Source organism: Phaethon aethereus, assembly GCF_964289735.1.
Source record: "Phaethon aethereus genome assembly, chromosome: 8".
Lineage (NCBI taxonomy): Eukaryota > Metazoa > Chordata > Aves > Phaethontiformes > Phaethontidae > Phaethon > Phaethon aethereus.
Genome location: NC_138584.1, coordinates 26,636,807 through 26,664,135, shown reverse-complemented (window position 1 = coordinate 26,664,135; position 27,329 = coordinate 26,636,807). Strand labels below are relative to the sequence as shown.

General features: G+C 46.9%; 1 protein-coding gene across 1 annotated transcript in view; it reads left to right on the top strand.

The window, feature by feature from the left end:
• Positions 1–24,334, top strand: part of LOC309407560 (BEN domain-containing protein 5) — a gene marked incomplete at its 5' end in the record, with an annotated part of 952,618 nt that extends 928,284 nt beyond the window's left edge. Inside the window, 2 exons of the mRNA XM_082003109.1 lie at positions 9,153–9,249; positions 23,395–24,334. Of these exons, the coding sequence (XP_081859235.1) occupies positions 9,153–9,249; positions 23,395–23,518 (221 nt within the window). The 3' untranslated portion in view covers positions 23,519–24,334. The remainder of the gene's footprint in view (positions 1–9,152; positions 9,250–23,394) is intronic.
• Between the last annotated feature and the right edge of the window lie 2,995 nt (positions 24,335–27,329).

Here is a 27,329-nt window from a genome sequence, read left to right as displayed (position 1 = left end):
CTCTGGAGTGACCACCTACAGATGAGGTGTGCCCAGCTGATGTGAAGAGAGCTTTGGCCCAGTTCATACGTGTCCCCGCTTTGGGGAGGAGCCCTCCCTATAGCAGATAACTTGAACTTAAAATGTGGCATTGGCCCCTGATTCTGAGTCAGCAATGTAGGCAGAAATGAGGTCTTGGCATTCATGAGCTGATGCCCCTTCTTTCTCATTTTACTTCATTTAACGCTGGTTGTCCTCTCTTTTTTTAGTACCACTCAATCCCAAGCAAAGCACCCAAAGACACTTTCATCAGTGATTTATCCCTTGTGATGGACCTGCTATGCCACCCCAGCCCAGCCTTGTCCTTGCAGAGAGGGCAGGTGCCCTGTCTGTGGTTTGGCCAGGCATAGTTCCCATTGCCAATGCCCAGATCTTTTTTGTGCTCTGACAGCCCTGGAAATGTGCCACTTTCTGTTGCCTGCATCCTACACCAGAGTGCCTTGTTCTGAATCAATACTTGCAGATACTGGAGATAACTCAGGGAGAGAAATACATTAACGTAGCAGAAGAAACAAAGATAATGATATTTTTTTCTTCCCTTTTTTTCCTCCCTCCCTTCTCCTACAGAATAAAATTTTCTTTTCTTCTCCCCCATCCTCATCTCTATGATCTGCACTTAGCAGGGCTCCAGAGTCTTGAATTATTTCCCACTTTTCAATAAAGCCTTAAATCTTTTTTAAAAACTGCTTGTTTTAATTGAAAAATTTCAATCAATCAATTTGCCCCTTCTCTACCCTCTCGCCTTCCCTTCCTCCCCCAAACAGACCCATTTGCAGTAAATAATCTGTAGCCAGACTTTCTCCTCTAAAGAAATAAATAATTCTGAATTTGCTGAATCCCGCCTGATCTTCCAGCTTTAAATCACTGCACTTTGTACTGAGCTCAGCCAAAATGTTGAACACACTGAAGCATGACTATTACTTGGAGACTGCAAGTGTTTTTAAAGGTACAGCCTCTGAGGCCGTGGTCCTTTTTCCTCCCTGGACAGTCTGAGAGAGGAGCTAAGCCAACTACTGAGGTTAAGTTGTCTCTTCCCTGCATTTTGACCACTACAAATGCAAATGTTGCCTTGTCTTGAAGGGACTTATCAAAGACTGACTGAAGGCAGGAGAAATCCAGTGGGTCTTTCAGCAAGTCCTTAAGAAGAGGCACCTTGACTGAAACCATCTAATGGCCACTGGACCGAGTCCTTTTTCAGATGGGTGATCTAAGGTAGGTTCCAGGAGGTCCTTTGCATCTGCTCAGACACTGGAGAGCAAGTTCCTGTGCTCCCAAGTGCAAATAGTTGCACTTGAACACAGAGGAGCCTGGGGTATCCCAGCCAGGGGAGGAAGGTCTTCCAAAATCATTGTGAGTCTTTCAATCACTACCAGCATTCTGCAATTCTCTTTATTCTTCCTCCATTCAAGGATTGCTCATTACCAATGCTATTCGTTATGCCCTGTCTGAAAATGCAAGCTGCAGCTGAAGAGGGAAAATGCAGCATGCAACAGACTACTGATGTCTAGTTATGATTTATACAACTCATGAGCTTCCAATAATTTAGAGATGAAAAATGGTTTATCCACACTTTGGTGTGTTGAAACACTCTTTCTAATGTTTATCTTGAAACCGATTTTGTTTAGGTGGTGGTGAATGTGAATGCACAAAGCTGTGAGTGGAATGTCTGATGGAAACTGTCAGATATGGAGCAACGGGTGTCATCAGGCTTCTGGGCTGAGATGTGAGGGACTAAGAGGATTCCCAAAAAGTTCAGCCCATGATTTTCCAGTGTATTTGGGGAGGTTTAATTCGGATTGGAAAGTGTTCTACTGTTCTTGTGTTTCACAGAATCATTAAGGTTGGAAAAGACCTTTAAGATCATCAAGTCCAACCGTTAACCCAACACCACCATATCCACTAAACCATGTCCTGAAAAAACATGACTTAAGTTTTCATGCTGTTTTTCCCTTGTGCATTTGAGAACATTCATCAGTGTTAGGAGAAGATTGTGAATGCTGGAATTTCACTTGGAAATTTATTCCCTTCTCCTCATCCCTTTTTGGTATATCAGAGAGAATCAGCTCAGTAATTTTCATTGACTGTGTAAAGAGCTGAGGTCAGCTAACCCACAAGGGCCCCCTTCCCAGAACTCACAAGTGACCAGAATTGAAAACCAGCAAAGATTAGAAATGTTAAAATCACAAGAGATCCATCCTAGTGTCTTCCTGATATTCTAAATAAAGATCCATCAGACATTAATGTGAAATCAGTAAATACAGGCCCAAACTAAATTTTGGGACAATTTGACAGAAGCGGTTATAATCAGGTTTTAAGTATATCATTTTTAAAGTATACCAACATATAGAGGAATGCTGATGCAATATTTTCATGAATTAAAATATACTGGGGCTGAAATTCACCCTTTCTGGGTTTTTCTTTTTCAGCCGTGAGCTTGGTTCTGACCTCTGCCCCTTAGATAACCTCATCAGGAGTCAGCGCTGCCAAGATATTAAATAAACCATTTTCTTTGGTCGTTTTATATCTTAGGCCAGATTTTTACCATTTACAGGAGGGCCCATTTCCATCTCTCACTGGTGTAGAGGGGCCGTAAGACGGATAAAATGTAACTTACACAGAGCAATGTGAAGATGGCATTAGGATAACGGAGCAGCAGTCAGAGCTGTCCCTGCAAAATCATGCTCATAGTGCTGGTAAAAGGCATGTGGATTCAGAGGTAAAAATGGGCAGTGGTCCTCTTGTGTTTCCAGTGTTACTTTGGTGGTGTCTGAGACATCTCGCTCGTCTCTCTTTCCGTGCTTGCTCTGGACAGCCTGATCTTCCTTTCCCCGTCTGTCTCAAATCCCATGTTGAATTAAGTGCTCGCTTTTCATGGCCACATGTGGTAGAGGTTCTGCAGCTCGATGTTGCATGGAGGTTTTCGTCAGTAGCAACATGTGTTCAGCTGTGTGGTTCCTTCAGCGGTGCCGCTGTGCTGCAGAGGGAGAGTCGGGGTACGCGGGCACCCCGCGCCCCGCGCGCCTCCGCCGCCCTTCCATGGCAGCTCCCCGGCAGGGTCGGGAGCGCTTGGCTCTGTCCTGGCTCTGGCTCCCACGCAGCACCTCCACCTCCCTGCCTTTTCCTCTCTCTGCCTCGAGATCCCTCCATTCCCCGTGTCCGCGTGTTAGCTGGGATCCGCCTGTTTCGGTTTAGCTCAGGAGACGGGCAGACGCGATAGCTGATATCGTAATGAGCTCACGGGAGATGCAGCGTGGTCCTTGTGGCGCAGTCCCTCTGGCAGAGACGGCTCCCCAAGATACCTGTTCTCCAACCTCCTCTTTCAGAGAAGGAGAGAAAATTACAGGCCTCTGATTACTCGGGGAGAAGAGCGCACAGCTTCCATCTTCGTAATTTCTTCCACCACAATCAAGCATTTCAGGAAAAGGGCCTGAAAGCCTGAAATAGTCAGTCAGGGATCTTTCCGCCTGGTTCCTTCCCTGATAACACACAAGAAGAATAAAAATGAAGAGTCGTCATTGCTGTTACATTTCATTTCCAAAAGCATCTGTCTCATCTGGGATCAGGAACTGAGGCTGCTGAGAATGGAAATACTCTCCTTGGGGAAAGTCCCTTTGCTATTTCCAGGCTGGCGGTGTTCAGGACATTTATAGATTTTAAGGCTGGACGGTCTGGTTGCATTTCTCTAGCCTGATCTGCCGAGTACCATGAGAGGGTGTCACCAGTAATTCCCACATCGAGCCCGATTCTTACATCGGAGCTAAGAAAAGCCCCATTTTCATCGGAAGTGGCAGATCCTCCCCAGAAGGCATGCGCACGTGCACGCCGCAGCCCTGCAAAACCAACAGCCTGAAGCTGTAGTGCTTGACTGGCCAGGTCCTCTTCTCTCAAAAGTCAGTAGGGAGGACAGGGTAAGTCCTAACTCCTCCCCACACTCCCTTTTAGGAGCTTCCTCCTTTGATAATGATTTTGAAATACGAACCAGATACGCTAGACATTGTGAACCTTGTTTCCCTGGAGTGAGAGTCTCCGGGAAGGATGCATCATCAGCGCCCAGATTTGCACCGTGTTAAATGCTGGTGAAAACCCATAGAATAGCCCCACTCCCCCCAACCACCAAGTCTCTGTATTGCCCCAATTACACTTTGCCTGCAGCGGGCCCCCCCAGTAGATGTGATACGGACAGCATCTCTTATTTATTAGAGAATAGTGTCAGCCCTGTGAAACAAAACAAGTAAGTAACTGGTGAAAACGTGAAAACAGCTCTGCTAAAATAGAGGACTAGCTCTGATCAGGCTGGGCGTGATATAATACGGTGGTTTAAAGCTGTGTAATGTCATTTTCCATTAGAGCTCTCGTTCGAGTCAGGAAGGGGTTTGATCCATTGATGGAAGCTGTTATAAACAGACGAGAAAACCTCATCCATATTTCTCTTGAGATTGTACAAAGCTGACAGTATGCTAGCTGACCACAGTCATCTGGGACTCTCCCACACAAAATAACCCTCTTTACATAAATAACAGGATTGTTGTGGTGGACTGAGATTTGCTGTAGAATTCAGTTTTGTCAAACAAAGAGACTGCTTCTGGTTTTTAATTTGAGCTATTAAAAAGATTCATCTTTTTCTTTGTGTCTCATTTTCCTTCCCCTCTTTCTCTCTTTGCTAATTTTTCTTCCCCTCTGTCTGTTTTTAGGATAACTTAAAGCTGTGTGTCTGAAACAAAAGACTTGTGTGGGTCTGAGCAGTGGTGCCTCTGGATTGAATGGTCACGATTTCAAATCCTGTTTAGGACTGAACTTGGACAAATTCCATAAGCTAATAACCCAGCGCAGTGTTTCAGATTGATGGAGGTGCCGTCCTCTAGATGAGACATAAAAACAGAGATCCAATCTGCTTGGCAGAGACCCCACAGGACTTATCAAACATGAGTGGGGGCTGCTAACTGGTTTGCCCTTGTCACATCCTTACCCCCACCATGGCTTCTCCTCCCGTTCCAAAGCAATGACACTGGACCTTATGAAAATGAGATGGTGAACTTGAAGAAGCCATCGTTTTTCTAATTATTTAAAGCATTTTGCAGTGTCTGGCAAAAGGAGGAAAGAGAGATAAGCCACTCACTTGGAAGTGGAATGACCCTGAATTTCAAAAAGCAAAACAAAAGCGAGCGAATGGTGCCACCATGCTCTGCAGCAGTGACATTATTAAATGATCAGTGAGCTATTAAAGCAGCAACATTTAGTACCTCCCCTAATGACTTGTACTGCTAACTGGTTTCCAAATTGAGATTTTTATTGCCTCCATGCACAGACAGAACAAGGCTGTGTCTGTGCTTCTAGTGGCTCCAGCTTAAGCAGACTGTTCACAATAGGATCTATGGACCTTCTCAGTTGAAAACCAGTAATGGCTTATGAGATTCCCCACTCCTCTGCCCTCTTTTCTTACCAGGGCTGGAAGCTTTGGGGTGTGAGGCATGGCAGGGATTATAAATATGGGGGATTTTGCAGAGAGCCCGGCACGATTCTAGAGCTTCCTAACATCTGTGAAATTTGGCAGAGGAGTTGTGCATAAACAGACTGTCGTGAAATCTTCCCCAAACCACTGATGCCATTCAAAGAGTGAATGCTGTGAGAGCGGTGTTTGCAGGAGGGGCCTTGGGCACACTGGTTTCCACTTGCAGGTAGAAATATGGAGCATGGAGGAACAAGTCTATAGAGAAGGAAGGGAGAGCAAAGGGAATTGCAGATGCTAGTTAAGGTGAAGATTCACCTAGATGTTTCCACCGTGACTCTCCCAAATGGATTCTACTCTCTCATACTAGCTGAGCTCCCGTGATGGGAATAGCTGGGAAATGGCCTTCTACCAAGCGCAGTTCAAGCTCGGTGGGGAGTTCGGGTGGGCAAAAGCACAGCATGTGTGATTGCAGAAAGGAAGCTTCTTAAAAAAAAAAACCCAAACAAACCATTAACCAGCAAAAGTGGGTTCTGGTTGTAGCTGCAGTTATTTGTGTGCTCGTGATATACTGTAGGCCAAGGTGGAGTCTGGGTCTTCTGTGCAACTGAAATAAACGCAAATGTTGTTGCTTTGATTTCTTTTTCTCCATCGGTTCTGCACACGCATGCTGCCCGCGCTTGCTGAGTGAGTCAGGCCACTTCTCACCCAAGCTAGGCAGTCACACGGAGAGACTGTTACTGCTCTTTCTGGCTTTATGATCAGGTGCCTGATTTCCACGACAGAAACAGCCCATCCCTTGCGGAGGTGGCCGGCAGAGCAGAGGGGGTAGGATGCTTGAGAGACTAGTATTAGAACATGCACATTTTTTGTCCCACGCTGGTTCGAGTCTCGTTTCATCAATGCTGACTGCAAGTTGTTCCCATTTGTGACTTTTCAGTGGCTGCACGTGGCACAGGTTTGCATTTTCTCTTTCTTCACAGTGTCCGTCTACCTGTGTGTCCATGCTTTGCAAAATTTTAGCTTTCCTGGTAATCTTAGCAAACAGGAGGTCTGTGTGGGCTGCAAAACATGTTAAGAACTGTAGAAAAATGGGGTGAAGTGGCCTTAGAGGCCCTTCTATACTTCCTTTTCTGAACTTCATGCAGGACCAGTTAGATCTAAACCACCTGTGTCTGCTGTGGGTTTAACCTGTTGTTGAAGACCTCCGGTCTGGAGATTTCCAGACGTGCTAAGGCAGGTTATTCCAGTGGTTAACTGTCCTTACCTTTAGAAAGCTGTTCCTAAGACCTCAGTTCAGCAGCAGAGCTGGATTCCTCCAGGTCAGGGTTAAGGCAGAGTTGTAAGGCACCACGTAGGAGCTCGGGTAGGCACTTCCTCAGCTGCACCCACTCTCATCTAAGGGCTGCCTCCCCCAGGACAGCAGGTCAGGTGTTTCCCACCACGCAAACACAAACAATGTAGAGAGACAAAGAAAAGGGCAGCAGGGCCATTTCTGGCAGAGAATCCTTCTGAGATTGGCACTGACAAAATGTCCTAGAGACTTTACTGAGTCCAATTACCACTTTATGTCTTTAAAGAGCCGAGTAAATGAAAGAAACTACAAGAACAAGCCATGTTAGTCTTCTCAATCCCTTAAATGCTTGACAGCCCTCTCCCCTTCTTTCTTGCTACTCAGACTACTTTGAACTCTTAACCTTTGCTTCTTCTTTGAGTTCACATCTGCAGAAACCAAACTACCCCCAGCCATCCCCAAATTCCAGTAACAATCACTAAACGCTTTCAAAGCAATGCTGCCCTCCCTCAAATTGATAAACTTTAAGCTGTCTCCAAGTTTCTGAACTTTCATGCACGTACGGTTAGTCTCGCCCGTCAGTGCTGGCAGGCTGCGGGGGAGCTTACGGGCTACTGCAGCAGCCGTGAAACAGCCGGTGCTGTTTCACACAAGCAACTATCCCTGTCCACGCAGACAACAGCCATGAACACCAGCTGTTCAGGCGGTGCTGTACTGCTGGGCGGAAGAATATAGACACCCGCAGCACATATGGTATTAGGATGGCAATGAGCGTGTCAGGATAGACCTTGAAACAGAAGGGATAGGTCCATGTAACCACCCCTAGACACGGCAGCGGGAACTAGAAAAGTGAGACCAAATCACTGGAGAGGAATGTGTCAGGAGCCATCCTCAGCCACTAGATCAGGGATTGACTGCAGCGCTAGCGGAGCCGGTGGCTGCCTTTTGCAGAACTAGAGCTAGAGACTGAGTCACGTCAGTTCGACCTGCCCTTTAAATAAATAAATAAATGATAAGCAGAGATCTTACAGTGATGCCTGAACCTGATGTCTCATGCTCACTTGTTTTGATGTGTCTAATGTAAGTGGGCGGGTAATAAAAGCTTCATTTAGAAGCTAGTGTCTTCACAGGCGCTGCTGGAAGCCCCTGGGACGCTGCACTTCTGGAATTTTCCTCTAATGGAAACATCAGCAGATTACTATTGATAAAGCAGAACATGCACGCATGCACACAAAACTACCCAGCAACAGTTTAGTTTCCTGGACTGCTGGGTGTTAGATGCAGAGGTGCATTTAGATTCCTCAGGTTATGTACCCACCTCAGCTACTGGGTCAGCACTCCTGAAATGGCCATTACGATGACTATTTGGGGCAGTGCCCTGGAGAAGTATGTGGTTATTGTAGCATGAGTAGGCACCAGTTCAAAACAGGCAAATAAAAGAGTCCTCAGCCCCCATAATACAGCTGCAGATAATGGCATCGACTCCATTTCTCCCAGCTGGGCATCACTCTGTAGATGATATGCCAGCACTGCTCTGTAACAGGCAGACCTAGTGCTGACATTTCACATAAGCAGGAGATTCACCCCATGGACATATTGTCTAGGATATTATTTTTCAATGCATTCGCAGGTTATCCAGCTTCTTTTTCGGCAACCGAGTCTTCAGGAAGGTCTGGTTCCTGTGCCTGTGAGGTCTTTGGAGAGGCTTTGATGTGCAGCACCTGCCTAGTGCTGGGCTCAGGGTTAGCTGAAGGAGGCATCGTGGCTAGCGAGGACAGAAGAGCCCCCAGAGTTACTCCTGACCTCCTTAAGGTAATCTACTGTCCTTCCAGTTCAGTGCTAAAATCACTATTTCAGGTCCTGAGTACCACACAATCACAGGACAGTGTGGGGGTCAGTGCTAAAGGTTTGGAGGGCTACAGCTTTAATCCCAACCTTGAGTTTGTACACTGGTCCATGGCTGGTTCACACCATGACATTGTTGACCTTGTTTCCTGGATACAAGCGCAGAAATACTGCCTGTATCCCAGCATTTTTAGGTAATTATTTTCCCTGAACGTAGCAATTGGAAGGCCTCTTTTGTCTAGTGTATTACTTCATGACCACCACAGGGTTCTGCAGCTAGGCGTGGGGGGAAAAGGGAGATTGTTTCCTCCTGTCTGTGGTTTTATGCAGCATTTGCCTGTGAAAACAAGAAGCAAACAAAATGACCCCCACTTTATCCGCTTGCATAAGTCATTTTGCCTGAAGCCTGAGCACTGTGGGATGGTTAATGTAAAACTTGCTCATGCATCAAATAGCAGTAATTTACCTTTAGACACTGCTTTTTTTTTTTTTTTTTAAAAAAAAAGCTCCTTAATTAAAAACTTGCAGATATGAAGCTTGGAAGAAATGTGGCCAGGACATTCTTGGATTACTACAGACTGAACTCCTTGGTGGAGAGACCACTAGCACCTACTCCTAAAACTCGGTAGGTCAGAAAGCAATTTCTCTTGCTTTAGCAGGGCTGCATTTTTAATACCTTTCATGGCTAAATTTCAGTGCTACTGCATTATGGCTTTATAATAAGCACGCTAGTCTAACTGTGCTTATTTTATTGAAATTCCATTCAGAAATAAAGCATTTATAATCAGGAAAGATACCTGGTTTACGTCTGAAAAAATATTCAGGGGATTTTGGAGATATTGATATCTCTCCTGAATTCTGTCTGCTGTACACCAATCTCACACCAGTATGTTTAATGGACTTACCCTTCATTTATCTCCTGAGAGTGAGAGGAGAGTCAGACCCACTTTATTTTGAAAAGTTTTAATTCTGGAGGTGAAAGCTTTTTCAGTGCTTCAGGAAATTACTGGCAAGCCTGTGCTAAAGGCAGGGTTCTCCATCTCGCCTGGGACCCGCCGCAGTGCTGGCAGCCAGATGGCAAGTTTCTTCTGCCAGTCCAGCTGGGACCCTTTACTTGGGGATCCCCTCTCACCATAAGTCCCTACTCCAGCTTTACAACCACTTTAGTGGATGTTCATCTAAAAGGAAGTCTTTCGGGACGTGAAGTACGGCACCAATGAGCAATGCACGACAGCGTGAACAGAGGGTTTGCAATGCCTGAGCTCTGCGCCCTGCAGTGCTGCTGGCCCTCTGTCTAGTTTTGGCCAACTGGTGTCCTTTCAGTGGCTGTTAGCTCGTGTGAGGAGCAGGAGCAGGCGAGATACCACTGAACTGTTTGTTGAGAACTGGCATTCTCTGAAACAGGCAAAGATGCATAATAACATAAGGAGGGGAGCAGAGCAGGAACCAGAGCTCCTGTTTCATGGGAAACACCATATTCAATTGCCTCTGTTCTGAGAAAACAGCAATAATGCCTCCAAACTCAAAATTTCCAGTTAAATGCATTTGGGCCAATTGGATTGTTTCATTTGGGTTTCAACTCTTAATAGCACAACCAAATATAAATTATATTTTGCAGTGGAAAAGCCAAGTCCAAATTGGTGAGGGAGGCAGCTGAGCCTTGAAATTCACTCCCTTCATCTCCCCACTTTTTCCCCCTTAAAAAAAGTACCTGTGCGAACAGTTGCTTGTTTGTAAAGCAACACTTTAAGTGTTGTACTACTGAAGATTTTCTTGTGATGCGTAAGATGGATGTTACAAATATCAGCCCAGACCATAGAGCAATTGCTGGAGTTCGTTCTGCAGCCTTTACAAATCCTCTCAGCACAACCATTCTGGCAGTTCCTTATATATGTGGGCAGAGCCAGCCTGACTGCATTAGGTGTCTAAATGCCCTGCTTTGAGTCCATCTCCCTTCCTCTGTTCGTGATCTTGACACAACAGTTTAGTCTGGCTCAAGGAGGATTGTCAGCACTGCAGTTCTGAATGCTCTTATCTGCAGAGACCTGCGGGGTTAGCAGAGAAAAGCATCCAGCATCTTCCTCTCCTCCGGAAATTGAATGTATCATTTCTTTCAGACTCCCAGGGGCCACAGCCTCCAAGGCTAAAAACCCACAACTATTACTGAACCTAATTACCACCTGACAGCAAAGTGCTTTTCCGTAGCGTCATTCAGTTACCTCATCAAAAAGAATGTTTGTTTGCTTTCTTCATTTTAAATTGAAGAACCACTGACAGCGGTAACTGAAGCATTTTAATCTCATCAAATATCCGTGTCCATCTCTATAGAGACAGCCACGCCAGCAGGGAAAGATACACATCTATAATCAGGTTGCACAGAACAAATTTCTCTTGTTCCCCCACCAGAGTCGAATGGGGTGAGGGATCTTTTGTTTGGGGACTGCTACCTCACAGTAAAATTCTAAATACAGTAAATGTTCAGCCCAAAGCCAACAGATAAACGTTTGAGGAATAGATTTTTAAAGATCTATGTTGTAAATTTCTTGATAGCTTTCAAATACCGGCTTTTCCCTGTAAGCAGACAAATGCCTTCTCTTTGTATCCTGGGCTTTGCCACCTGACATTTGATCAGAGCCTGTATGTATATATAAAATGTACATCAATGAAATGAAATTGTTCTTTGAAGCTGCTGTGTTAACTGCAAACCTGTCCAGAAGAAAATCATGAAAACTGCTGGGAAACAGAAGGGAGATGGATGTAGCTTTAAATGTGCCTTGGCTAGGCAGTGCTACTAGGAAAGGACTGGAATATGTAAAATGATACTAAATATCTGTGTAATCAGGACTAATTATATGGCACGGTTATTAGCTTGAAACAGGACATGTTGTGCCCACAGTTTATGAAAATATATTAAAACATTACCAGATTCCACATACTCATTGAAAGAAAGCTGCAGAGTTAATAAACGTGTAAAGGACAGCTAATTGGCTGCTTTGTCCCAGCCTACTACAGGCAGAACGATTTCTGTTTGAGGGAATTAGTGCAGCCAAAATGTGTCGCAACGATAGCCCTGGAAATAGCAGCAGCCTGCAGCACTTCCAGAGCACATCTGACTGAAGGGTCTTAAAGAAAGAACCGTTTACGTTGGTACCACCATGTTGCAGAGGAGGAAATTGAGGCAGAGAAAGGGAGAGACGGTCCTGAGAGTCAGAGATATGGCTTATGGCTGGTAACCAAATTCAGGCACCTTTTCAGAGTTTAGACCACGCAGTCAGGCTGTCTGACAACAGCCATCCTAGAGCACAGGCCATGCAGGCAGTTCAGTGGGAACTGAATTTGGATCGTCTGGAGCAAGAGGCAAGAACTGATGCAACAGCTCTGGTTACAGAACTGTGGTGGGTCGACCCTGGCCGGACACCAAAGCCGCTCCATCACTCCCTCCTCAGCTGGACAGGGGAGAGAAAACATAACTAAAAGCTCGTGGGTCGAGATAAGGACAAGGGAGACCACTCTCCAATTAACATCACAGGCAAAACAGGCTTGACTTGGGGAAATTAGTTTAATTTATTACCAATCAAATCAGAGTAGGATAATGAAAAACAAAATCAAATCTTAAAACACCTTCCCCCACCTCTCCCTTTTTCCCGGGCTTAACTTTACTCCTGATTTCTCTCCCCAACAGGGGCACAGGGGGATGGGGAATGGGGATTGCAGTCAGTTCATCACACGACATAGTTTCTGCTGCTCCTTCCTCCTCAGGGGGGGACTCTTCACACAGCCACCCCTGTCGCCTCCCCTGCTACCAAAACCTTGCCATGCAAACCCAATACGAGAACTGAGGCTGAGGCTGGGGCTAGGGTACCCTCTGCTGTCCTGTATGCTTGTGCAGCTTATTTCAAGAGGGAAAGAGAAATAGCTGTATCTGTATAAGGTGCTTATGTCCCTGCAAATTAATCCAGCTGGTCAGTTGGACTTGTGGTTAAATTCCACCTGTCCTTGTCTACAGAAGCCTCTGAAACAAGTGTCACCTGTAGATGGGGCCTTCAGTTCCTTGCCGTGGAACTGTGCCCACCACCCTCCTCCCAGGAGTCCGGCTCCACCGACATTCCCAAGAGGCCGCCATGAAAGGCTGGTTAGAGCTGGAGCCCTCAAGTGTTTGCTGAGCCTGCCGGGGGCGTGGGGAGGGTGGCAGTCAGGGGGCTGTGTTTTGCCCCTGAGTGGTTGCTTGCTAGAAATGAATCTTGAACACATAGTTCTGATGGTGGTCTCTGAAGGGTTGGAGTGAGCTTGGATGCACCCAGCTCTGCACTGGGCAATCCTGTTCCCTCCCAGCACATCCTCACCAGCAAGAGGAGGTGTTCACAGTTGCAGGCCATAGACATCAAATGTAGAAGCTTCTGCTCCCTCCATAAACGAAGGAGCCTCTGGGCAAACCTCAAGTCCCCAAGTAGCTCAGATCCCTGAAAAGAGCTCTGGACTGTGCACTGACTCTGTAGAGAGGCCAGACACGAAAATTAAATGTTTAAAGTTTATTTTTTTAGCACTGTCTTTACTTCTTAGACAGTCTTTATCCCCTCTCTGTCCAGCATGGTTATTCTCCTGTGCACCCTCCTTCCCACCACAGCTCATCCAGTCCCTCCCAGGACCCTTCAGCTCCTTCCCTCTTGCTGAGCTTCCTCCAACACTCCCCCAGCTCCCCCAGCCCTGTAGCCATGCAGGGTTTCCCACAGCCTGCAAGGGAAGGTCAGGACTTGTTTCAAACAGTAACCCCAACGTGTCCTGCAGTCCTCATCGTGGGAAGACCCCGTGATCCCAAACAAACGCCCAGTTCAGAAAGATAGTGTCTGTTGCTATCAGCATGTTAAGCAGTTGTTTTCCTGAAGGTGAGGTGTCTGCGGCAAGATAGGAAAGCGTCAATGACTCAGCTGGGGAGGGCAGGAAGGTTAGCGTATTTTTCCATGTGAGCTAATGAATTAAAAGCCTTAGTGAAAATGATGGACATTTTCTGGAACGACAAACCAGTAGGCCTATGATTTTCTAACAGAGTTAAGAGAGATCTCTGTGCTGCCTACAGAAGCTGCTGGAGAAGGGAGTGCTGCCACTTAGGCATGCTTCAGAGAGGCTCAGGAAATTCCGTCCTGGACACAAAGACATCTCTCTAAGGTTGGGTTAAGTGGCCACAGAGCAGGAGAGTGCAGTGCAGAAAGGGGCTGTCGGGTGGAAATGAAGGTTCATGCCCTTCCTCTCCTCTTGTTACTGTCCTTTTTTAAGCTTCTCAGTGACCAGCAAATTCTGCTCCCGCTGCACTCACTGGAAAGCATTTGAGTGGGGCTCCCTTTGATGTGGCCAGTGGCACAGGGAGCTCTCCCTCTTACCGAGTCTTTGTCCTGCACTCCCCTCTTTCTACTTGTGCCAGAGTAAAGGTTAAGATTGCTTGGGTTGAAAGTGAGAAATGTCCTTGGTAAAATGCAAAAAATTTGTAAGAGATTAAGAGAAAGCAGAGTACAGCTGTTATGGAGAATGGTTAAGGTAGGAAAACAGAACTTTTGCTGAAAAATTTGCAAATACCAGTCACCTTGCACTACCTTAAGTCCACTGCTTTGCCTATATCGGTGTTGCTCTGCTCTTTCACTCCTTGTCCTGGTTTCAGCCAGGATAGAGCTGGTTTTCTTCACAGAAGCTAGTGTGAGGCTGTGTTTTGGATTTGGGATGAGAAACTGTTGATAATGTGCTGATGTTTTGGGTTGTTGCTGAGCAGTCAAGGACAGTCCAGCTTCTCGTGCTGGCCTGCCAGCAAGAAGGCTGGGGGTGCACGGGGAGCTGGGAGGGGACACAGTCAGGACAGTGACCCAGACTGGCCAAAGAGATATTCCCTACCGTACGACATCAAGCCCAGTACATAAACTGGAGTTGGCCAGGGGGGAGGGAATCGCTGCTCGGGGACGGGCTGTCGATCGCCGGGTGGTGACCAGTCGCTGTATTGGGCATCACTTGTTCTTGTACATCCCTTTGTTGGTATTATCATTGTTGTTTCCTTCTTTCTTTCTGTCCTATTAAACTGTGTTTATCTCAACCCACGAGGTTTTTTTCCTAATTCTCTCCCCCGCCCCACTGTGGGAGGGGGAGTGAGTGAGCGGCTGCGTGGGGCTTAGTTGCCGGCTGGGGCTAAACCACGACACTCCTGGCTCATTGACGGTGCAGCAGAGCCCTGCTCTAGGGCAGCGTCAGCAGAGGAGCTGTTGCTTCTTTAAACCACTGAGTTTTTTTCTCTGAGAGCCACCGGTTCCACGTTTCTAATTTTCTGGACACATTGGAGTTCAAGTTGTAGGAATGCTGCGTGCTTACAGCTCTGGCTGAGGTTAGGGGAGCTGGGCTTTGAACAGACACAGTGTGGGTACCCTGAAAAACCCGTCCTAGCCCTCGCTAGTAGAGCATTCTGCAACTCACGTTTACCTGTAGGTAAAACCCAGGCTCTCTGCTCACAGGAGTGCTGGAAGAGAAATTCCTCCCCATGTGGGAAGCTCATAGTTGCTGCACTGATACACATGAGAGAAGAATCCAGAAGATGAGTAATTCTGTCTAAGAGCGGGGATTTGATGGCACGCAGCAAATAATGCCTGGGGCCAGACACTGAACAAAAAAAGGACAGAACAAAATATTGACTGACCCTTCATTAATTGCTGTCTGTCCATCGTGCCCTGAATGAAGCAGCAGTCTTGTTGAAGAAAAAGTAGGCTGTGATGAAGTAATTAAAGACCACATCAGAAGGCATATCTGCCAGGAGGTTGAATTAAAATTGCTCTGACAGCCTTTATTCTGGCAATTCCTCCTTTTGCTGCTTGACGTTGCAGCCTTAATGATGATGTATGAGTTCACAGCTGTGTATCCTACAGGCTGGATAGGCCCACGGGACTGTCCCGTCACCCTCCAAGGCGATGAGCACCGTCCTCCGCATCACGACGAGTGGAGCTGGGGAATGTCTTCCTATGTATGGGCACAAGTCTGATCAGAGGCACTTCTGCCAGGACAAGTCAGCCTTTCAAGTTATGAGCCCCATCTTGACACTAAAGAGCTGTATCCAGATGTTGTATGGTCTTAGGGGCTCTGACTGATACAATCCCAGGGATTTGCTGCATGCTGTGTGTGGGTCCTTCTGCTCCACTGGGTCTGGGATGCGCTTCCCAGTCCACTTCTTCCTGTTTGTCAGAAAAACTCCTCTCTACACTTCTAAGCTCTGTTTTCAGTATTTTTGAGGTTTCACCTACATCTGGCAGTGCTTTCTTTGACCTGGCCATGACTGACATGAGAGCAGGGAGTGAAGCGAGCTGGGAGTGAAGCCACCTGCCTGGTTTGTAGAGACGGCTGCTTCTTGTCGTTCTCAAGGGGCTCCGTTTGCTGCCATCCCCAGCTCACTTCTCCCAAACTTAAATCACTATCTTGTCATTTGTTCCCCCACCATTTTCAATGGCTAAGAGGACAGCAGAGTCTAATAAATAGAAATAATGTTCTAGACCAGATTTGATCTCAGTGCAACAGAGATTTGAAATACTCTACAGCTTCCAAGGCACAGTAGCATTGCAATGCTGTGAAAGTGAGAGAAAGGAAAACTGGGCACCTTTTCTTTTTTTCTCATGATCTCTCTCACATGGAAGGAGATATTGCTGGCCATCTTTGGGTCATTCATTCCTTGGGCTCTGGTGACAGGGCACAGGCATGTGTTAGTATAGGAAAACATAGCCCAGTTAGCAAACTGATTTGAATGAAATATCTATGTGGGCCAAACAAACAACGCATTCTCCAACATGTGGGCAAGAAGGCAGCTCAGATTTCAGATGCACATTTCAGCCACACTGAGAGGCTACCACTGCTACTAAGAGCAAATTCAGTGCCTCCATTTTTTTGTTTGTTTTGGTTTTTTGTTTGTTTTGTTGTTTTTTTTTTTTTGTTATTGCAAAATAAAACTGTTTTGGGTGTTCAAGGAGAAGTTCCCCAGAGCAATCCTGAACACAGCTGTGGGTCTGACTATTCCCCTTGCCCAGAGAAGATACGCATAGGCTCTTCACCTCCCCAGGCTACTTGTAATATCAGCAGCTCACCCTACTACATCCCAGAGGGAGTGAAGGGACTCCCAGAAAGTCCCAAGGCACCAAAATGGTGCCAGTATCATAAAAACTACAGCCAGTACTTCTTGAATTGTGCAGACACAGCAAAGTAAATGGTTTGTTCCCCTTCCTCCAGTGCTGCTCCAGAGAAAGGTCAGCAAAACCACTTACAAACTGTAGAGAAAGGAGGAAATGAGAAGAGGGCAGGAAAAAAAAAAGTCAGGTGCAACACTGTCCATCACCATCCTGCCTCCTTGGAGGGAAGACTGCAACCTATTCCAGGGATTTCACCAGCACCTGGTCCATGAGTGCCCTATAGCTTTGTCACTTTTGTAGGGACACGTGGGACTTGACTATATTTAAAAATCTTCCTTATGTTACTGGCAGGGCTGGCCAGGGCTGCATGAAACTATGCTAGCACAGAAATGCCACCTCGCAGCCAGAGCCTGCAGACTGTCTTACCCGATTCCCTGCGTGTTCAAACAGCGCAAAGCTCATACGAGCATCTAAAAAACCCCTTGCTTTATCCTCCCACGTTGGCCAGTGCTCCTTTAAAAGGAAAATAAAAACCCCAAACAAACTGTTGAGGAGTCAAACAACTTCAATCTGATTTCCAGGGCTGTAAATTGTATTGGTAATGGGAGCTCTACTACGGTTTAAAGGCAAATTATATGTTTCACCTCAAAAATTAATTTTTGTTTTTTCCTCCTTCTCTATTGGTAATTATAATCTGTCAGCTCACTCCCACACATGTCTGCACATTTCATGCAACTCTTGATACTTGTAGCTGTCGTTAAAGAAAACCTTTCAGGTTTTAAACGGTGACACATTTGTGTGGGTTCAATGAAAAGGATCAATTTGCAGAGTTTGGGGAGATTTGCAGTGCTTGGCCAGCTCCCAGCAGAGGGCTCACCAAAAATACCACATTAAAACAATTACTTTGTCAAGCACTTGGGAACCAGAGTGCTGGCTGGAAGGATTTTACTCTGGATTTAAGCACACACAGACTGAAGCACCTGCAAACAAGCCAAATACACCTCCAGCTTGGTCTTCCTTTCAACAGAGGGTGTGTAAAAAGCCAGCATGCCTGACAGGCAGCCCTGCAGGAGAAAATAATCTGCATTACTATATTAAGTAGATTGGGTCCATGTTAACAATCCTTTCAAAACAAAGGTGCTGTCAGCTGATTTAGTTTAATTTACTCTACTTTAATTTACTTTTGGAAATGAGCTAAATGAATAAATTGAATTATGGCTGCTTTAACTCTGAAGGAGCACATCCACATAGGAGCTAGCTGTGGTTTCACTAATCAGTTTTGCATTTACACCTTAAATGTGTTTGGATTAGCTCTCATGGGCATCCTCATATAGATATGCCTGGAGATACCCACCTGTTTTCCCTTTCCTTCCTCAAGCTTGCTGCTTTGAGGAAGCCAGGGCTTAGTAAGCAGATTTACAACATCTGTGTTATTTCATGCCTCACCCCTGTCTGGACTTTCCCTGTGTTTCTAAAGAGCAGGACAGTGCACTCTCCTCTGAAAGCAGAGACAGCTGCCACATTTAGGGTGGGTTGACATGGGTAAGGTCTGATGTACATAGCACGTTAATCCCAGTATCCTCTTGCTAACTTGAACAAGCTCAAGAGACTGTCATTTTCTGCGACATCTCATCAGGTAAGTGCAACCCATTATTCTTCTGCTGCTCCTTAGGAAATAGGAGGACAGGAGGCAAGACAAAACCTATTCCCATCCTTTCTGCTCCAGGGTCAGTAAAAATATACAATGATGGCTGGGTCTGAGCCACATGCATTGCTGGCTACTTCTCCTTCTCTTGTGTGATAATGTGGTTCCAGTTACAAGCTAATTATTCCTGCTTCTGTGCACTGTCTCCTCAGTGAAGCAGGCGTGCCTTGCTGCAGTGAGCTGGGGAAGGAGAGCAGGAACAGAGGGATGGATGGCAAGTAGCAGGATCCCTTCTGTGGCAGAGGGAGAGACATCTGCAAACTCTCCTGGGGAGCAGGCTCTAATATGAAGCCTTCCCTATAAGCAGTGTGGACCAGCCCCTGAATTCAGAAAGGCAGAGCCACAGGGTATGGACCCGATGAGATTTCCAGGTAGTGGTGGGATTCTCCATACACATTTGTGGGGTTTGTATGGCCCAGAGATGCTGTAATAGGTAGATGGTCATCTGGCAAGTGTGAATTTGTGCTCACTTTCTGGAAACAGGCACTGGTGACCGCTTGGAAAAACAAAAAATCAAGTCTGTGGTAATGGCTGAGGATTTCTGACCTTTGCTCTAACATTTCAAATTTGTTTTTATTGCTTCTAATTGGCCTTGCTTTGGAGCACGCACATTATCTAACTGCCAGGGCACTGGTTGTCATTATCTGCTGCATTATTTGATTTGTGCTTTTTTACATTTGAAACCTGTCAGACATTCCCAGAAAATACTGTGCTCCCTTTGCAGTGTCAAATAGGGGCCTGGCTAATTGTGCATCCCTGAGAGTGAAGCATTTGAAGTAATCAGGCATTGATTGTTTAGCCACGATGGATGCGATGGAAACGCGTCTCTGCTGTATCGGGGGGGAAGTGTAAAAATTAGATCAGCAGCTACATGACAGAAGCCAGATTTCTTGGTTTCAAGGATCAGAGGTTAGCCGTTTTCCAGCCCTGATGATTCATTTTTGATCCCACGCATGTGGCTTGGATAACTTCGTTTTCTCCTTTCTGCAATTTAAACACAAATTCTCTTCTATTTTGGCTCTCTTCACTACAGCAGCTGCAAAGTCAGCTCAACTTGCTTCACCAGGTGGAAACAAAAGTCAAGAAATGTGTGTGTGAAAGAGCTCGAAATGTCACAGTGGCACAAGTGTGCCTATGGTGGTGGCTTTGTAAAGCTCAGCTCATCTAGAACATTAGCCCAGTTCACAAGTCTGCTGATTTATCTTAAGACCCTTAAGGTTTAAGGTTTCCTAACAATTAGAAATCCACATACAGTTGTTTCAGGTGTGAACATGTACACTACATTTGGAGTAGATGTATATAGGACTTGTCTTTCTGCAGACAGGCTGAGAGCGTTATAGGAAGCAATAGGAATATCCTCATTTTGCAGAATGTAAAAAATCATCACTGGAAATACCAAGATGTTAGACCTCAATGTGAATTGTGCATCTGCTGTATTTAGATAGAAGCAATTTTGCTGTTGAAATCAGAGGTTGGCAGTTTTTTCCCCATGGGGTTCTGTAACTCAAAATTGTGTTGAGATCAAGCATGTAGTGGGTTTTTTTTAGCTGTAAAGGTGAATGTATTCAGATTATTCAAGTGGTGATTTTTTTTGGATGTACAATTAGTTGACTGAGAGATGTGGTATAAATTTGGTATTGTAATTGCTATGCCTCCGAGATTTCAATTTGCAAAACAGTTTGCATGGCTGCAAGATTAACTGTTGTATGTGCGATGAGCACATAGCAGAGTTGCGATTTGGTCATGACTGTCTGTCAGTTGGCTGTATGTCCAAAAAAATCACTTTGTCACAAAGTACCTGATGTGAAGGGAGGGGTTGATACCCACGATGCTTCAGTTCGGTGGATGCCTGGATGGCTGCTAAAAAAGGCCAGTGTCTAATAATCCCACCTGTAAGTGCTGTTGGTTAGACAGGATTTCCTTTTTCCGTGTTACCCAAATCATGAAAAAAAGAAGAAGGTTTAAGACCCACTTTTATCCTCGTTGCATATTACATCGTTTCCCTCACTTGCAGAGAGGAGAAGGGGAATGAGGTTCAGCAGCGCTGCTCTAGCGGACCGGAGGAGCGGGCGCAGGGGAACCGGTGCCGGCAGCGAAGAGCCAGCCGCAGCGCGGGCAGGAGCCGAGCCCTGCCCGCCCGCCCAGCGCTGGCTCTGCCCGCCCAGCGCTGGCTCTGCCCCTGGGGCGGGCGGGCGGGCAGGCTGACAGCAGTGACACGGGCGGTGCAGATGCAGCCCCGGGGCAGGGGATGGCTCTCCTCTGTTTTGCGTGATTCTCCATTCGGTGCACAGCTGCTGCTGTGTTTGGGTCTCCAGCGTTGTCTAGGAATATGTCAATGTAATTATACACAGAACCAGAGAAACCGCTTGCTCTCACTTCAGTGTGCCTTTCAGGTCTCCCTCCCAGGGTCTTAATTTATTTATTTTTGGCTCAGTGTTTATCTCTTCAAAATACCACTGTGCCTTAGGTTGGTGACTGAACTGTGGAGATGCAGTTGATGCTGAACTGGTGGCAGCTGTGAGGGCAGTGGGGAGGGCTGGTGGAGGTAAAGCCCTGTGCCACATTGGCCCCTACGTTATTTCAGCTCTTTTAAAACGTATTTTGAAACCTCCTTCTGCAAATAAAAACCAAAGCACCGACGCACACCTGCAGGGTGGGGAGGGCAGGTTTCTCTGCACCACTGTGGCAGGCAGGTTTAGAGGGGCCAGTTCCTCAGGGGTGAGTCAAGGTGGAGGGATCGAGAAACCTGGGTTCCATGTCAGATCTTTTCCTTTCAGTTCTCCCCAAGTCTGCAGCATAGCCTTCGGTAAGTCACTTCACTTTTGGCGACATGGCTACGTGAACAGGTAGGTCCTCCCCTTCCTAGTGCTTGTGTCTCAGTATGAACTAGTACAGCACCAACAGCAGCCTGGCTTGGGTCTCCAGCTGCCGTAGCGAATACAGGTAACTGGTATTAGGGGAGCAGAGTGAGTGCTTAAAGAGTAGATCAGGCACAAGTCAAGGACCCTCTCCATTTGTGTCCCGCCATAGCTGGCGGGGTGGTGAATGAACAAAATCATCAGGGCATGGCAGGTACTGGGTGGGGGGGCAGGAGCTGTCTGAGCAGGCACCCTGAAGGTTCATTGCAGCCCCTCGGCTGGTGTGAGCAAGGCTGACAGCACAGTTTGATCCCCTTCCTCCAGATGGGAACAGATAGTCAGGTTTTGTCATTTTTACAAAGGAGAAGCCATGAAAAGTTACGTCTGCTTTTACAGCTGCAGCACAGCCAGCTTGGCAAGGGGAGGTAATTCTTGGTCTGCCAAAATAAGTGAGAGATGCAGCACCATGGGGTTGGAGCTTGATATATGCAGGGGATGATGATGGCTGCTCAGGGCTGGTGCTGCCTGGGATGAGCGAGGAGGGACCCCACTCTCCGCTGGCAGCCTGCAGGCCCGGCTGTAGGGCTGCCAGCAGACAGCCAAAAGCTCGTTCCTCTGGCTCCTGCACCCAGTGTTTGGCTCAGAGGCACCTTTGCAGCTCCGCTGCAACCCGCCAGTGCTGGTAGGGTACAGCGAGGTGAACCTCCCCACTCCGGGCAGGACCAGCACTGGCCAAATCTCCTTGAGCAGCACAGGATGGTGCTGCAAGATCCCCACCCCATGCCATTCAGCCTCCCATCAAAGCAAGGTCTCTGGGTACGACAACGTGGGTTGTGCCACTTTCGCACAGGCCTGGCTCTGCCCAGCAGCTAGACAGACCAGGGTGGAGGCTGTCTGGTCACTTGCGCCCATCTTGCTGTGAGACACAAGCGTGTCAGGACCCGGAGGGAGGAGAAGTGGCGAAAGCGCTGGGCTGTGAGATGGGAGACTTTAATTAAGGCCTTTAAGCAAAGAGGCTATGTAAGTAAGTAGAACAGAAATGCTACAGAATTAGCTGATAATAAAGGATAAAGACTCACTATTCTTTAAAGTGGCAAACATCCATCGTGCACACAGTAAACACACCCAGCAGCATCTTGTCTGGGAAACGAGTAGTGAGACTGATCAGGAAGCAACGCCTGACACAGCAGGTCTGTTGCCCCGGACAAGCTGCGGGAAGCTGAGGAGCTGCTTCTGCAGTGCTGAGTTGTGATGAGCTTAGTTCTTAGCCCAGGAACTCCTGGGACATCCCTGCAAAAGTGCTTTGTATTTAGTGTACAACTCTTCTCCTTTGGAGGTCAGTAGTTAAATTCCCACTGCTCTATGAGGACTGTAGCCCGAAAGGGGCACTGGAAATGCCACGCTCCAGACTATAGTGACAACTAAAGTTTTGCATGTCCTTCAGATAATTGGAGTTAACGGGCACGGTGAAATAGCAGTATCGCGTCGGGCTGGCTGAAGGCACTGGTCCGGATGCCGGAAGCACCGGCAGCACGTGACGGGCGCACCCTCACCGCGCAGCGGGGGTCTGTCACTGAAGAGTTTGGCCCCCGCTGTGAGCAGCCCTGGCAGTGGGGGCAATCCAGCGGTGAGCAGACCTGTGAACCCAGCTGTCCTGTGAAGGGCATATGCCCCAGAAGGAAATACAGTGATACGGGGGCTGCTAATGAGCAGAAATGAAGGGAAATGTTTCAGGCGTGTGGGGACCGCAGCGAGGAGAGAACAGCGGTAAGTGCATTAGCCTAAAGGGAAGCAGTGGGGACCATCTCTTGGAGAGCTCAGAGCTAGTACAGAGCCCTTGAAGTCTCCTGGAAGGACTATCTCTGCTCTGGCCAGAGGAGGATGGGACCAGCTGGTCTTTAACCACCTCTAATTTGTCTCGAGCTGCCAAAGCCTTCCTTGCAGATGCCCTTTGCTGTGAGACTTTACACATGGCTTCTCCTTGGAGCACATCCCACACACAGCTTACCTGCCGCTGAAACACCGCAGCATTTCACAATACCTGTCCTCTCTCTCTCTTCCTTTGGCAGGAAAGAAAAACTGCCGCTTTTTAAATGCACAACCCAGCGGGGCGAAGGGAACAGCCATGCCAGCAGCAAGCCAGAGAAGAGGAGCCTGGCACGTCTGAAGGACCAGTCCCTCTCCACGCGATGAGAGGAGGGCTGGTCTGCGGGGCAAGGTGGAGGAGCACGTTTAAGTCTGGAACTGATGATGTTTCTCCCTTTTTTTTTTTTCCCCCCCAGACAAGTATTTCTGAGATAACAAATAGTCCAAGGAGGGAGAGGGAAATTAGCTAGAAATTTTACTATTGATTCTTTTTTTATTTATAGATGGTAAATCAATTTCAGGGCTTTTTTTTTTTCCTTTTTTTATTCTTTTGTCTCATCTCTGGGGGGAAAAAAAAGAGTGACCCAATAGATTTACAGAAATAATTTGCAGTGGCTGAAAAGCTATTTGTTAACATGAGAAAGCCTCTCCTTTCTCCACCAGCCTTGCTCTCTCTCTTTAAAGGGGTAATCCATAAGATGAGCTAACAATGGAGTCCTGGCTCCCCTGCTATACCATGTGATGTCTCCCCTTTTAGTGTCAGGCTCAGAAGCTCTTATGCCAATTGCATGTGCTAGCCCTGTTAGCTTTCATTAAGAGAGCCTGATAAATAGCTTCTGGGAGTCAGGCAGGTGCTCCTCAGTGTGCTGTTTATCATCCGCTGCATGGTTAGGTTTTTTGCTCTTCTGTCAGGTCATTTGAGGAAAGGGGTCATATAGGAAATATTACTGTCAGGCTGCAGGCATGAAACTTGCTGCAAGGCATGGTCTAACAGGCAGGAACAGGTCCTCCAGCAAAAACAGGCTGGGGTCTGCAAAGATGGGACTTCTCAACAGATGTATGACTGCGGCGGTGTGAGCTAGGGGCAGTGCTGAAAGGGATGAACAGTGTTGTACCACTACTGTAAGAACCCCCAAGTAAAACCTTGCCACTCTCCCATTACGTGGACAGCATGTGAAAACTCTGGTCAAAGCCACCATCACTAGGCAGTCTTGTCTCCTGTGCTGTGTGACTAATTGAAACGTCTGCCAGTGATGTGGTTTTGAAGTGTGAGGCCAGTGGCTCTCAAACTGGAGAGTAAAAAAGGGTGACCCTGAGGGGAGTCTAAGTGTCTCCCAGGGGATGTCAAGGGAGAGTGCACTTAGAAACACCTCTTGCCACCCATCAGAAGCCTTGGGAAGCAGCTCCTCTTCACTGTCTTCTGCTAGGAGTTGGGCTGCAGTGGTGGCTTGGAGGAGAGAAGGTCCTAAGACCCAGTGGACAGAGAGGGAAAGGATGAACTAGACTGAGGGTGAAGACAGACATGTGAAACAAGACTGAATGAGCTCCTCTTGGTGTGAGGTGGCCCTGGAGAAGTAGAAGCCCCAGGCACTCTGTCTAGTAAAAGAGCTGGGTTGGTTGCTGCTCTTCTCTTTCCCAGGACTTGAGTGCCATGATCTAGGAACAGTCAGACTCATTTGGGTCCTCATGCTGGGCTGTGTGTAAGAAGAACGCATCCTGGAGGTAAATTAAAAGGTATGGCAAAAACTGAGAATTATAGGCTACAATAGGCCTTTCTGGTAACTTAAATTTACTGTCCGTGATTCTTTAGCAATGAAGACCTGACTGCAAGGCCTGAGTGTGACCAATGCTGAACAAAGGTATGATCCTAGGAAGAACTGAAAGCAGCATGGGTCACATTTATGCAGCCAGGAAGCCGGTAGGCCCTCATATGCCCTCAACTGTCTTTGAATACAGTTCCCATATCTATATCTTGATTGATAGAAGGGAGTTCTGTGTAAGGTCCTTGAGCTCCTTTCCATATAAGTAAACACAAAGCAAGCAGGGTCAAGGCTGAGGTCTGCATTCTGTGTCTAAGGACCTCACATGCACTTCAGGAGTCCCATCACAGCAGACCTCTTGGGGAGCCACTAGAACATGGTTTCCATCCACTGAGTGTTACTGCAGCCAGAAAGAGTGAGCAGTCAGGACAAAAATTTGGCTCTGCACGCCTCTGAAAAAGGACAAACTACTCAGGACCTGACAAAACTTGAGCTGATTGTGACTCTGCGTTAGGCACCCATTAGCTGGGCTTTCATTAGTTAGTTTCTCTCTGATAAGGGGAACTTGGTTGAAAACAAGAACGAGATATCCCACTGGAAGGAAAATGATTTAAAACACCAAGCAAACCTGATATTGTCAGTATTTCAAGGTGAGGGGGTTAAACTGTGCATGTTTTTAGGGGGAATAAAATGCCTTCGTATGATGAATTCCAAGGCATCCAAAAGGCACAGTGCTGGCTCTCTGTCTCCAAAAGCAGAGTAATGAATAGCAGTCACAGTGTGATAATTAAAATGACCTCTTGGAGATATGGATTAGAAGGTACGCAGAGGGGGGATAAGTTCTCTTTTGAATTAATCTAGTGTTAATTTATGACTATCGTTGGGTTTTATAGGGCTTTAGTGGAAGACTTTCAAAGTTGGTTTACTGGGGTGATAAAGTTCCTTCTGCATATCCATTGGAAAAAACATTTGCAGAATTCATCATTATTTCTTTTTGAATGGTTATTTATATATATACATATATATGAGTTTCAGGTATTTGCTTAGCCGCTAAAGAGTTTACTCTGGAAATACAAATAAAGTTATAAAAGCAGCTGTGTTTCATTTTCATTACTTCCTCCTCACAGACCCCCAGAGTTACTTCAAAACCAAGACATGGACAAGTGGGTTCTGGGAAACCCTTGTGCTGCCCTGGTATCTGTTATCAGAGGCTCCTGCTATCTGACTTGTAAAAGTTGGTCTTCTATATTTGGATTTAATAACTGGATCTTCCTAGAAATCCCTGTCTCTGCTTCTTACTTGTCTCCTGCTGCCCATATCTGCCCCACAGCCTGCAATTTCCAGTCTTAGTACAGACCTAATGTAGAACGCTCATCTCTGCCAGAGATGTTTTCTTTCTGCTGAGATATCCCAAGCTTTTAGTTGGATAGAAAGGACAGATTGGAGATAGTTACCCATATGGGAAATGATGACATCCCATTTGTCAGCTCCTGTACTGGTAACCTTCTTTCCAGCCTCTCCACCTGCCTAGCAGTACCATAACATCCAAACATTAAGGTTATCTGCCAAGAGCATCTGCCTTGCTTCTCAGTTAGGCAGCATGCCCATTCTGGAGCCCACCTTTGCCATCCTTGTTCCAGCATGTCATGTTCAAACTCTTTGCTCTTGCCTCCCATTTCATTCCTGTCCCAGTTTGTCCCTGGCACCTTCAGGTCCACTCACAGCCACAGCTGCCCCTACCCATTTTTTCCACCCTGAGATTCCGATCACGTCTCCTCTGAACCCTATAGGCAGAGTTGACTCTATAGTGCTTTCTTCAGAGACCCACGTCTGCTTTCAGGGTTCACGGATAAACTGTGTTTCTTGAAAGCTCTCCCTGACCAGCTGGGGATGGGAGCCTGAGCCTTTTGCTGTGGGCTCTCTGCTAGCTTTGCGTGATGAGGGCTCACGCTGTGGCGTGGCAGGGTGTGCATGATGTGCACACGCCGTTTCACAAGTGCTTGGGAAGACTGTCACAGGAGCTGAAAACATGAAACCTTTTGCTCCCGGTCTCTAGTTCACTTTCCTCCCACATGACTGATGAAGTCCATTTTCTCCAGCTTCCCAGAGCCTGCTTCAGAGCCTGCTTCTGGCCTGCCATGAGCCTCTTCTTCGTGGAGAAGGGGATCTGTGTCTCAGACGTAAGGAATGCACATTGTACACTCAGCGGGTAATTCTTTACTAGTCACTTGTGTCAGGTCCAAGGTAAGGTAACAGCAGGGATTTTTAAAGGTTCAGAAGCAAATATGGGTCCAAAACGGGGTGTCTAATTTGACAGAACTGTATTTAGTCCAAAGAGCAAAGGCACACGTTTATCTGAGCACAAGTGGGCGGCTCTT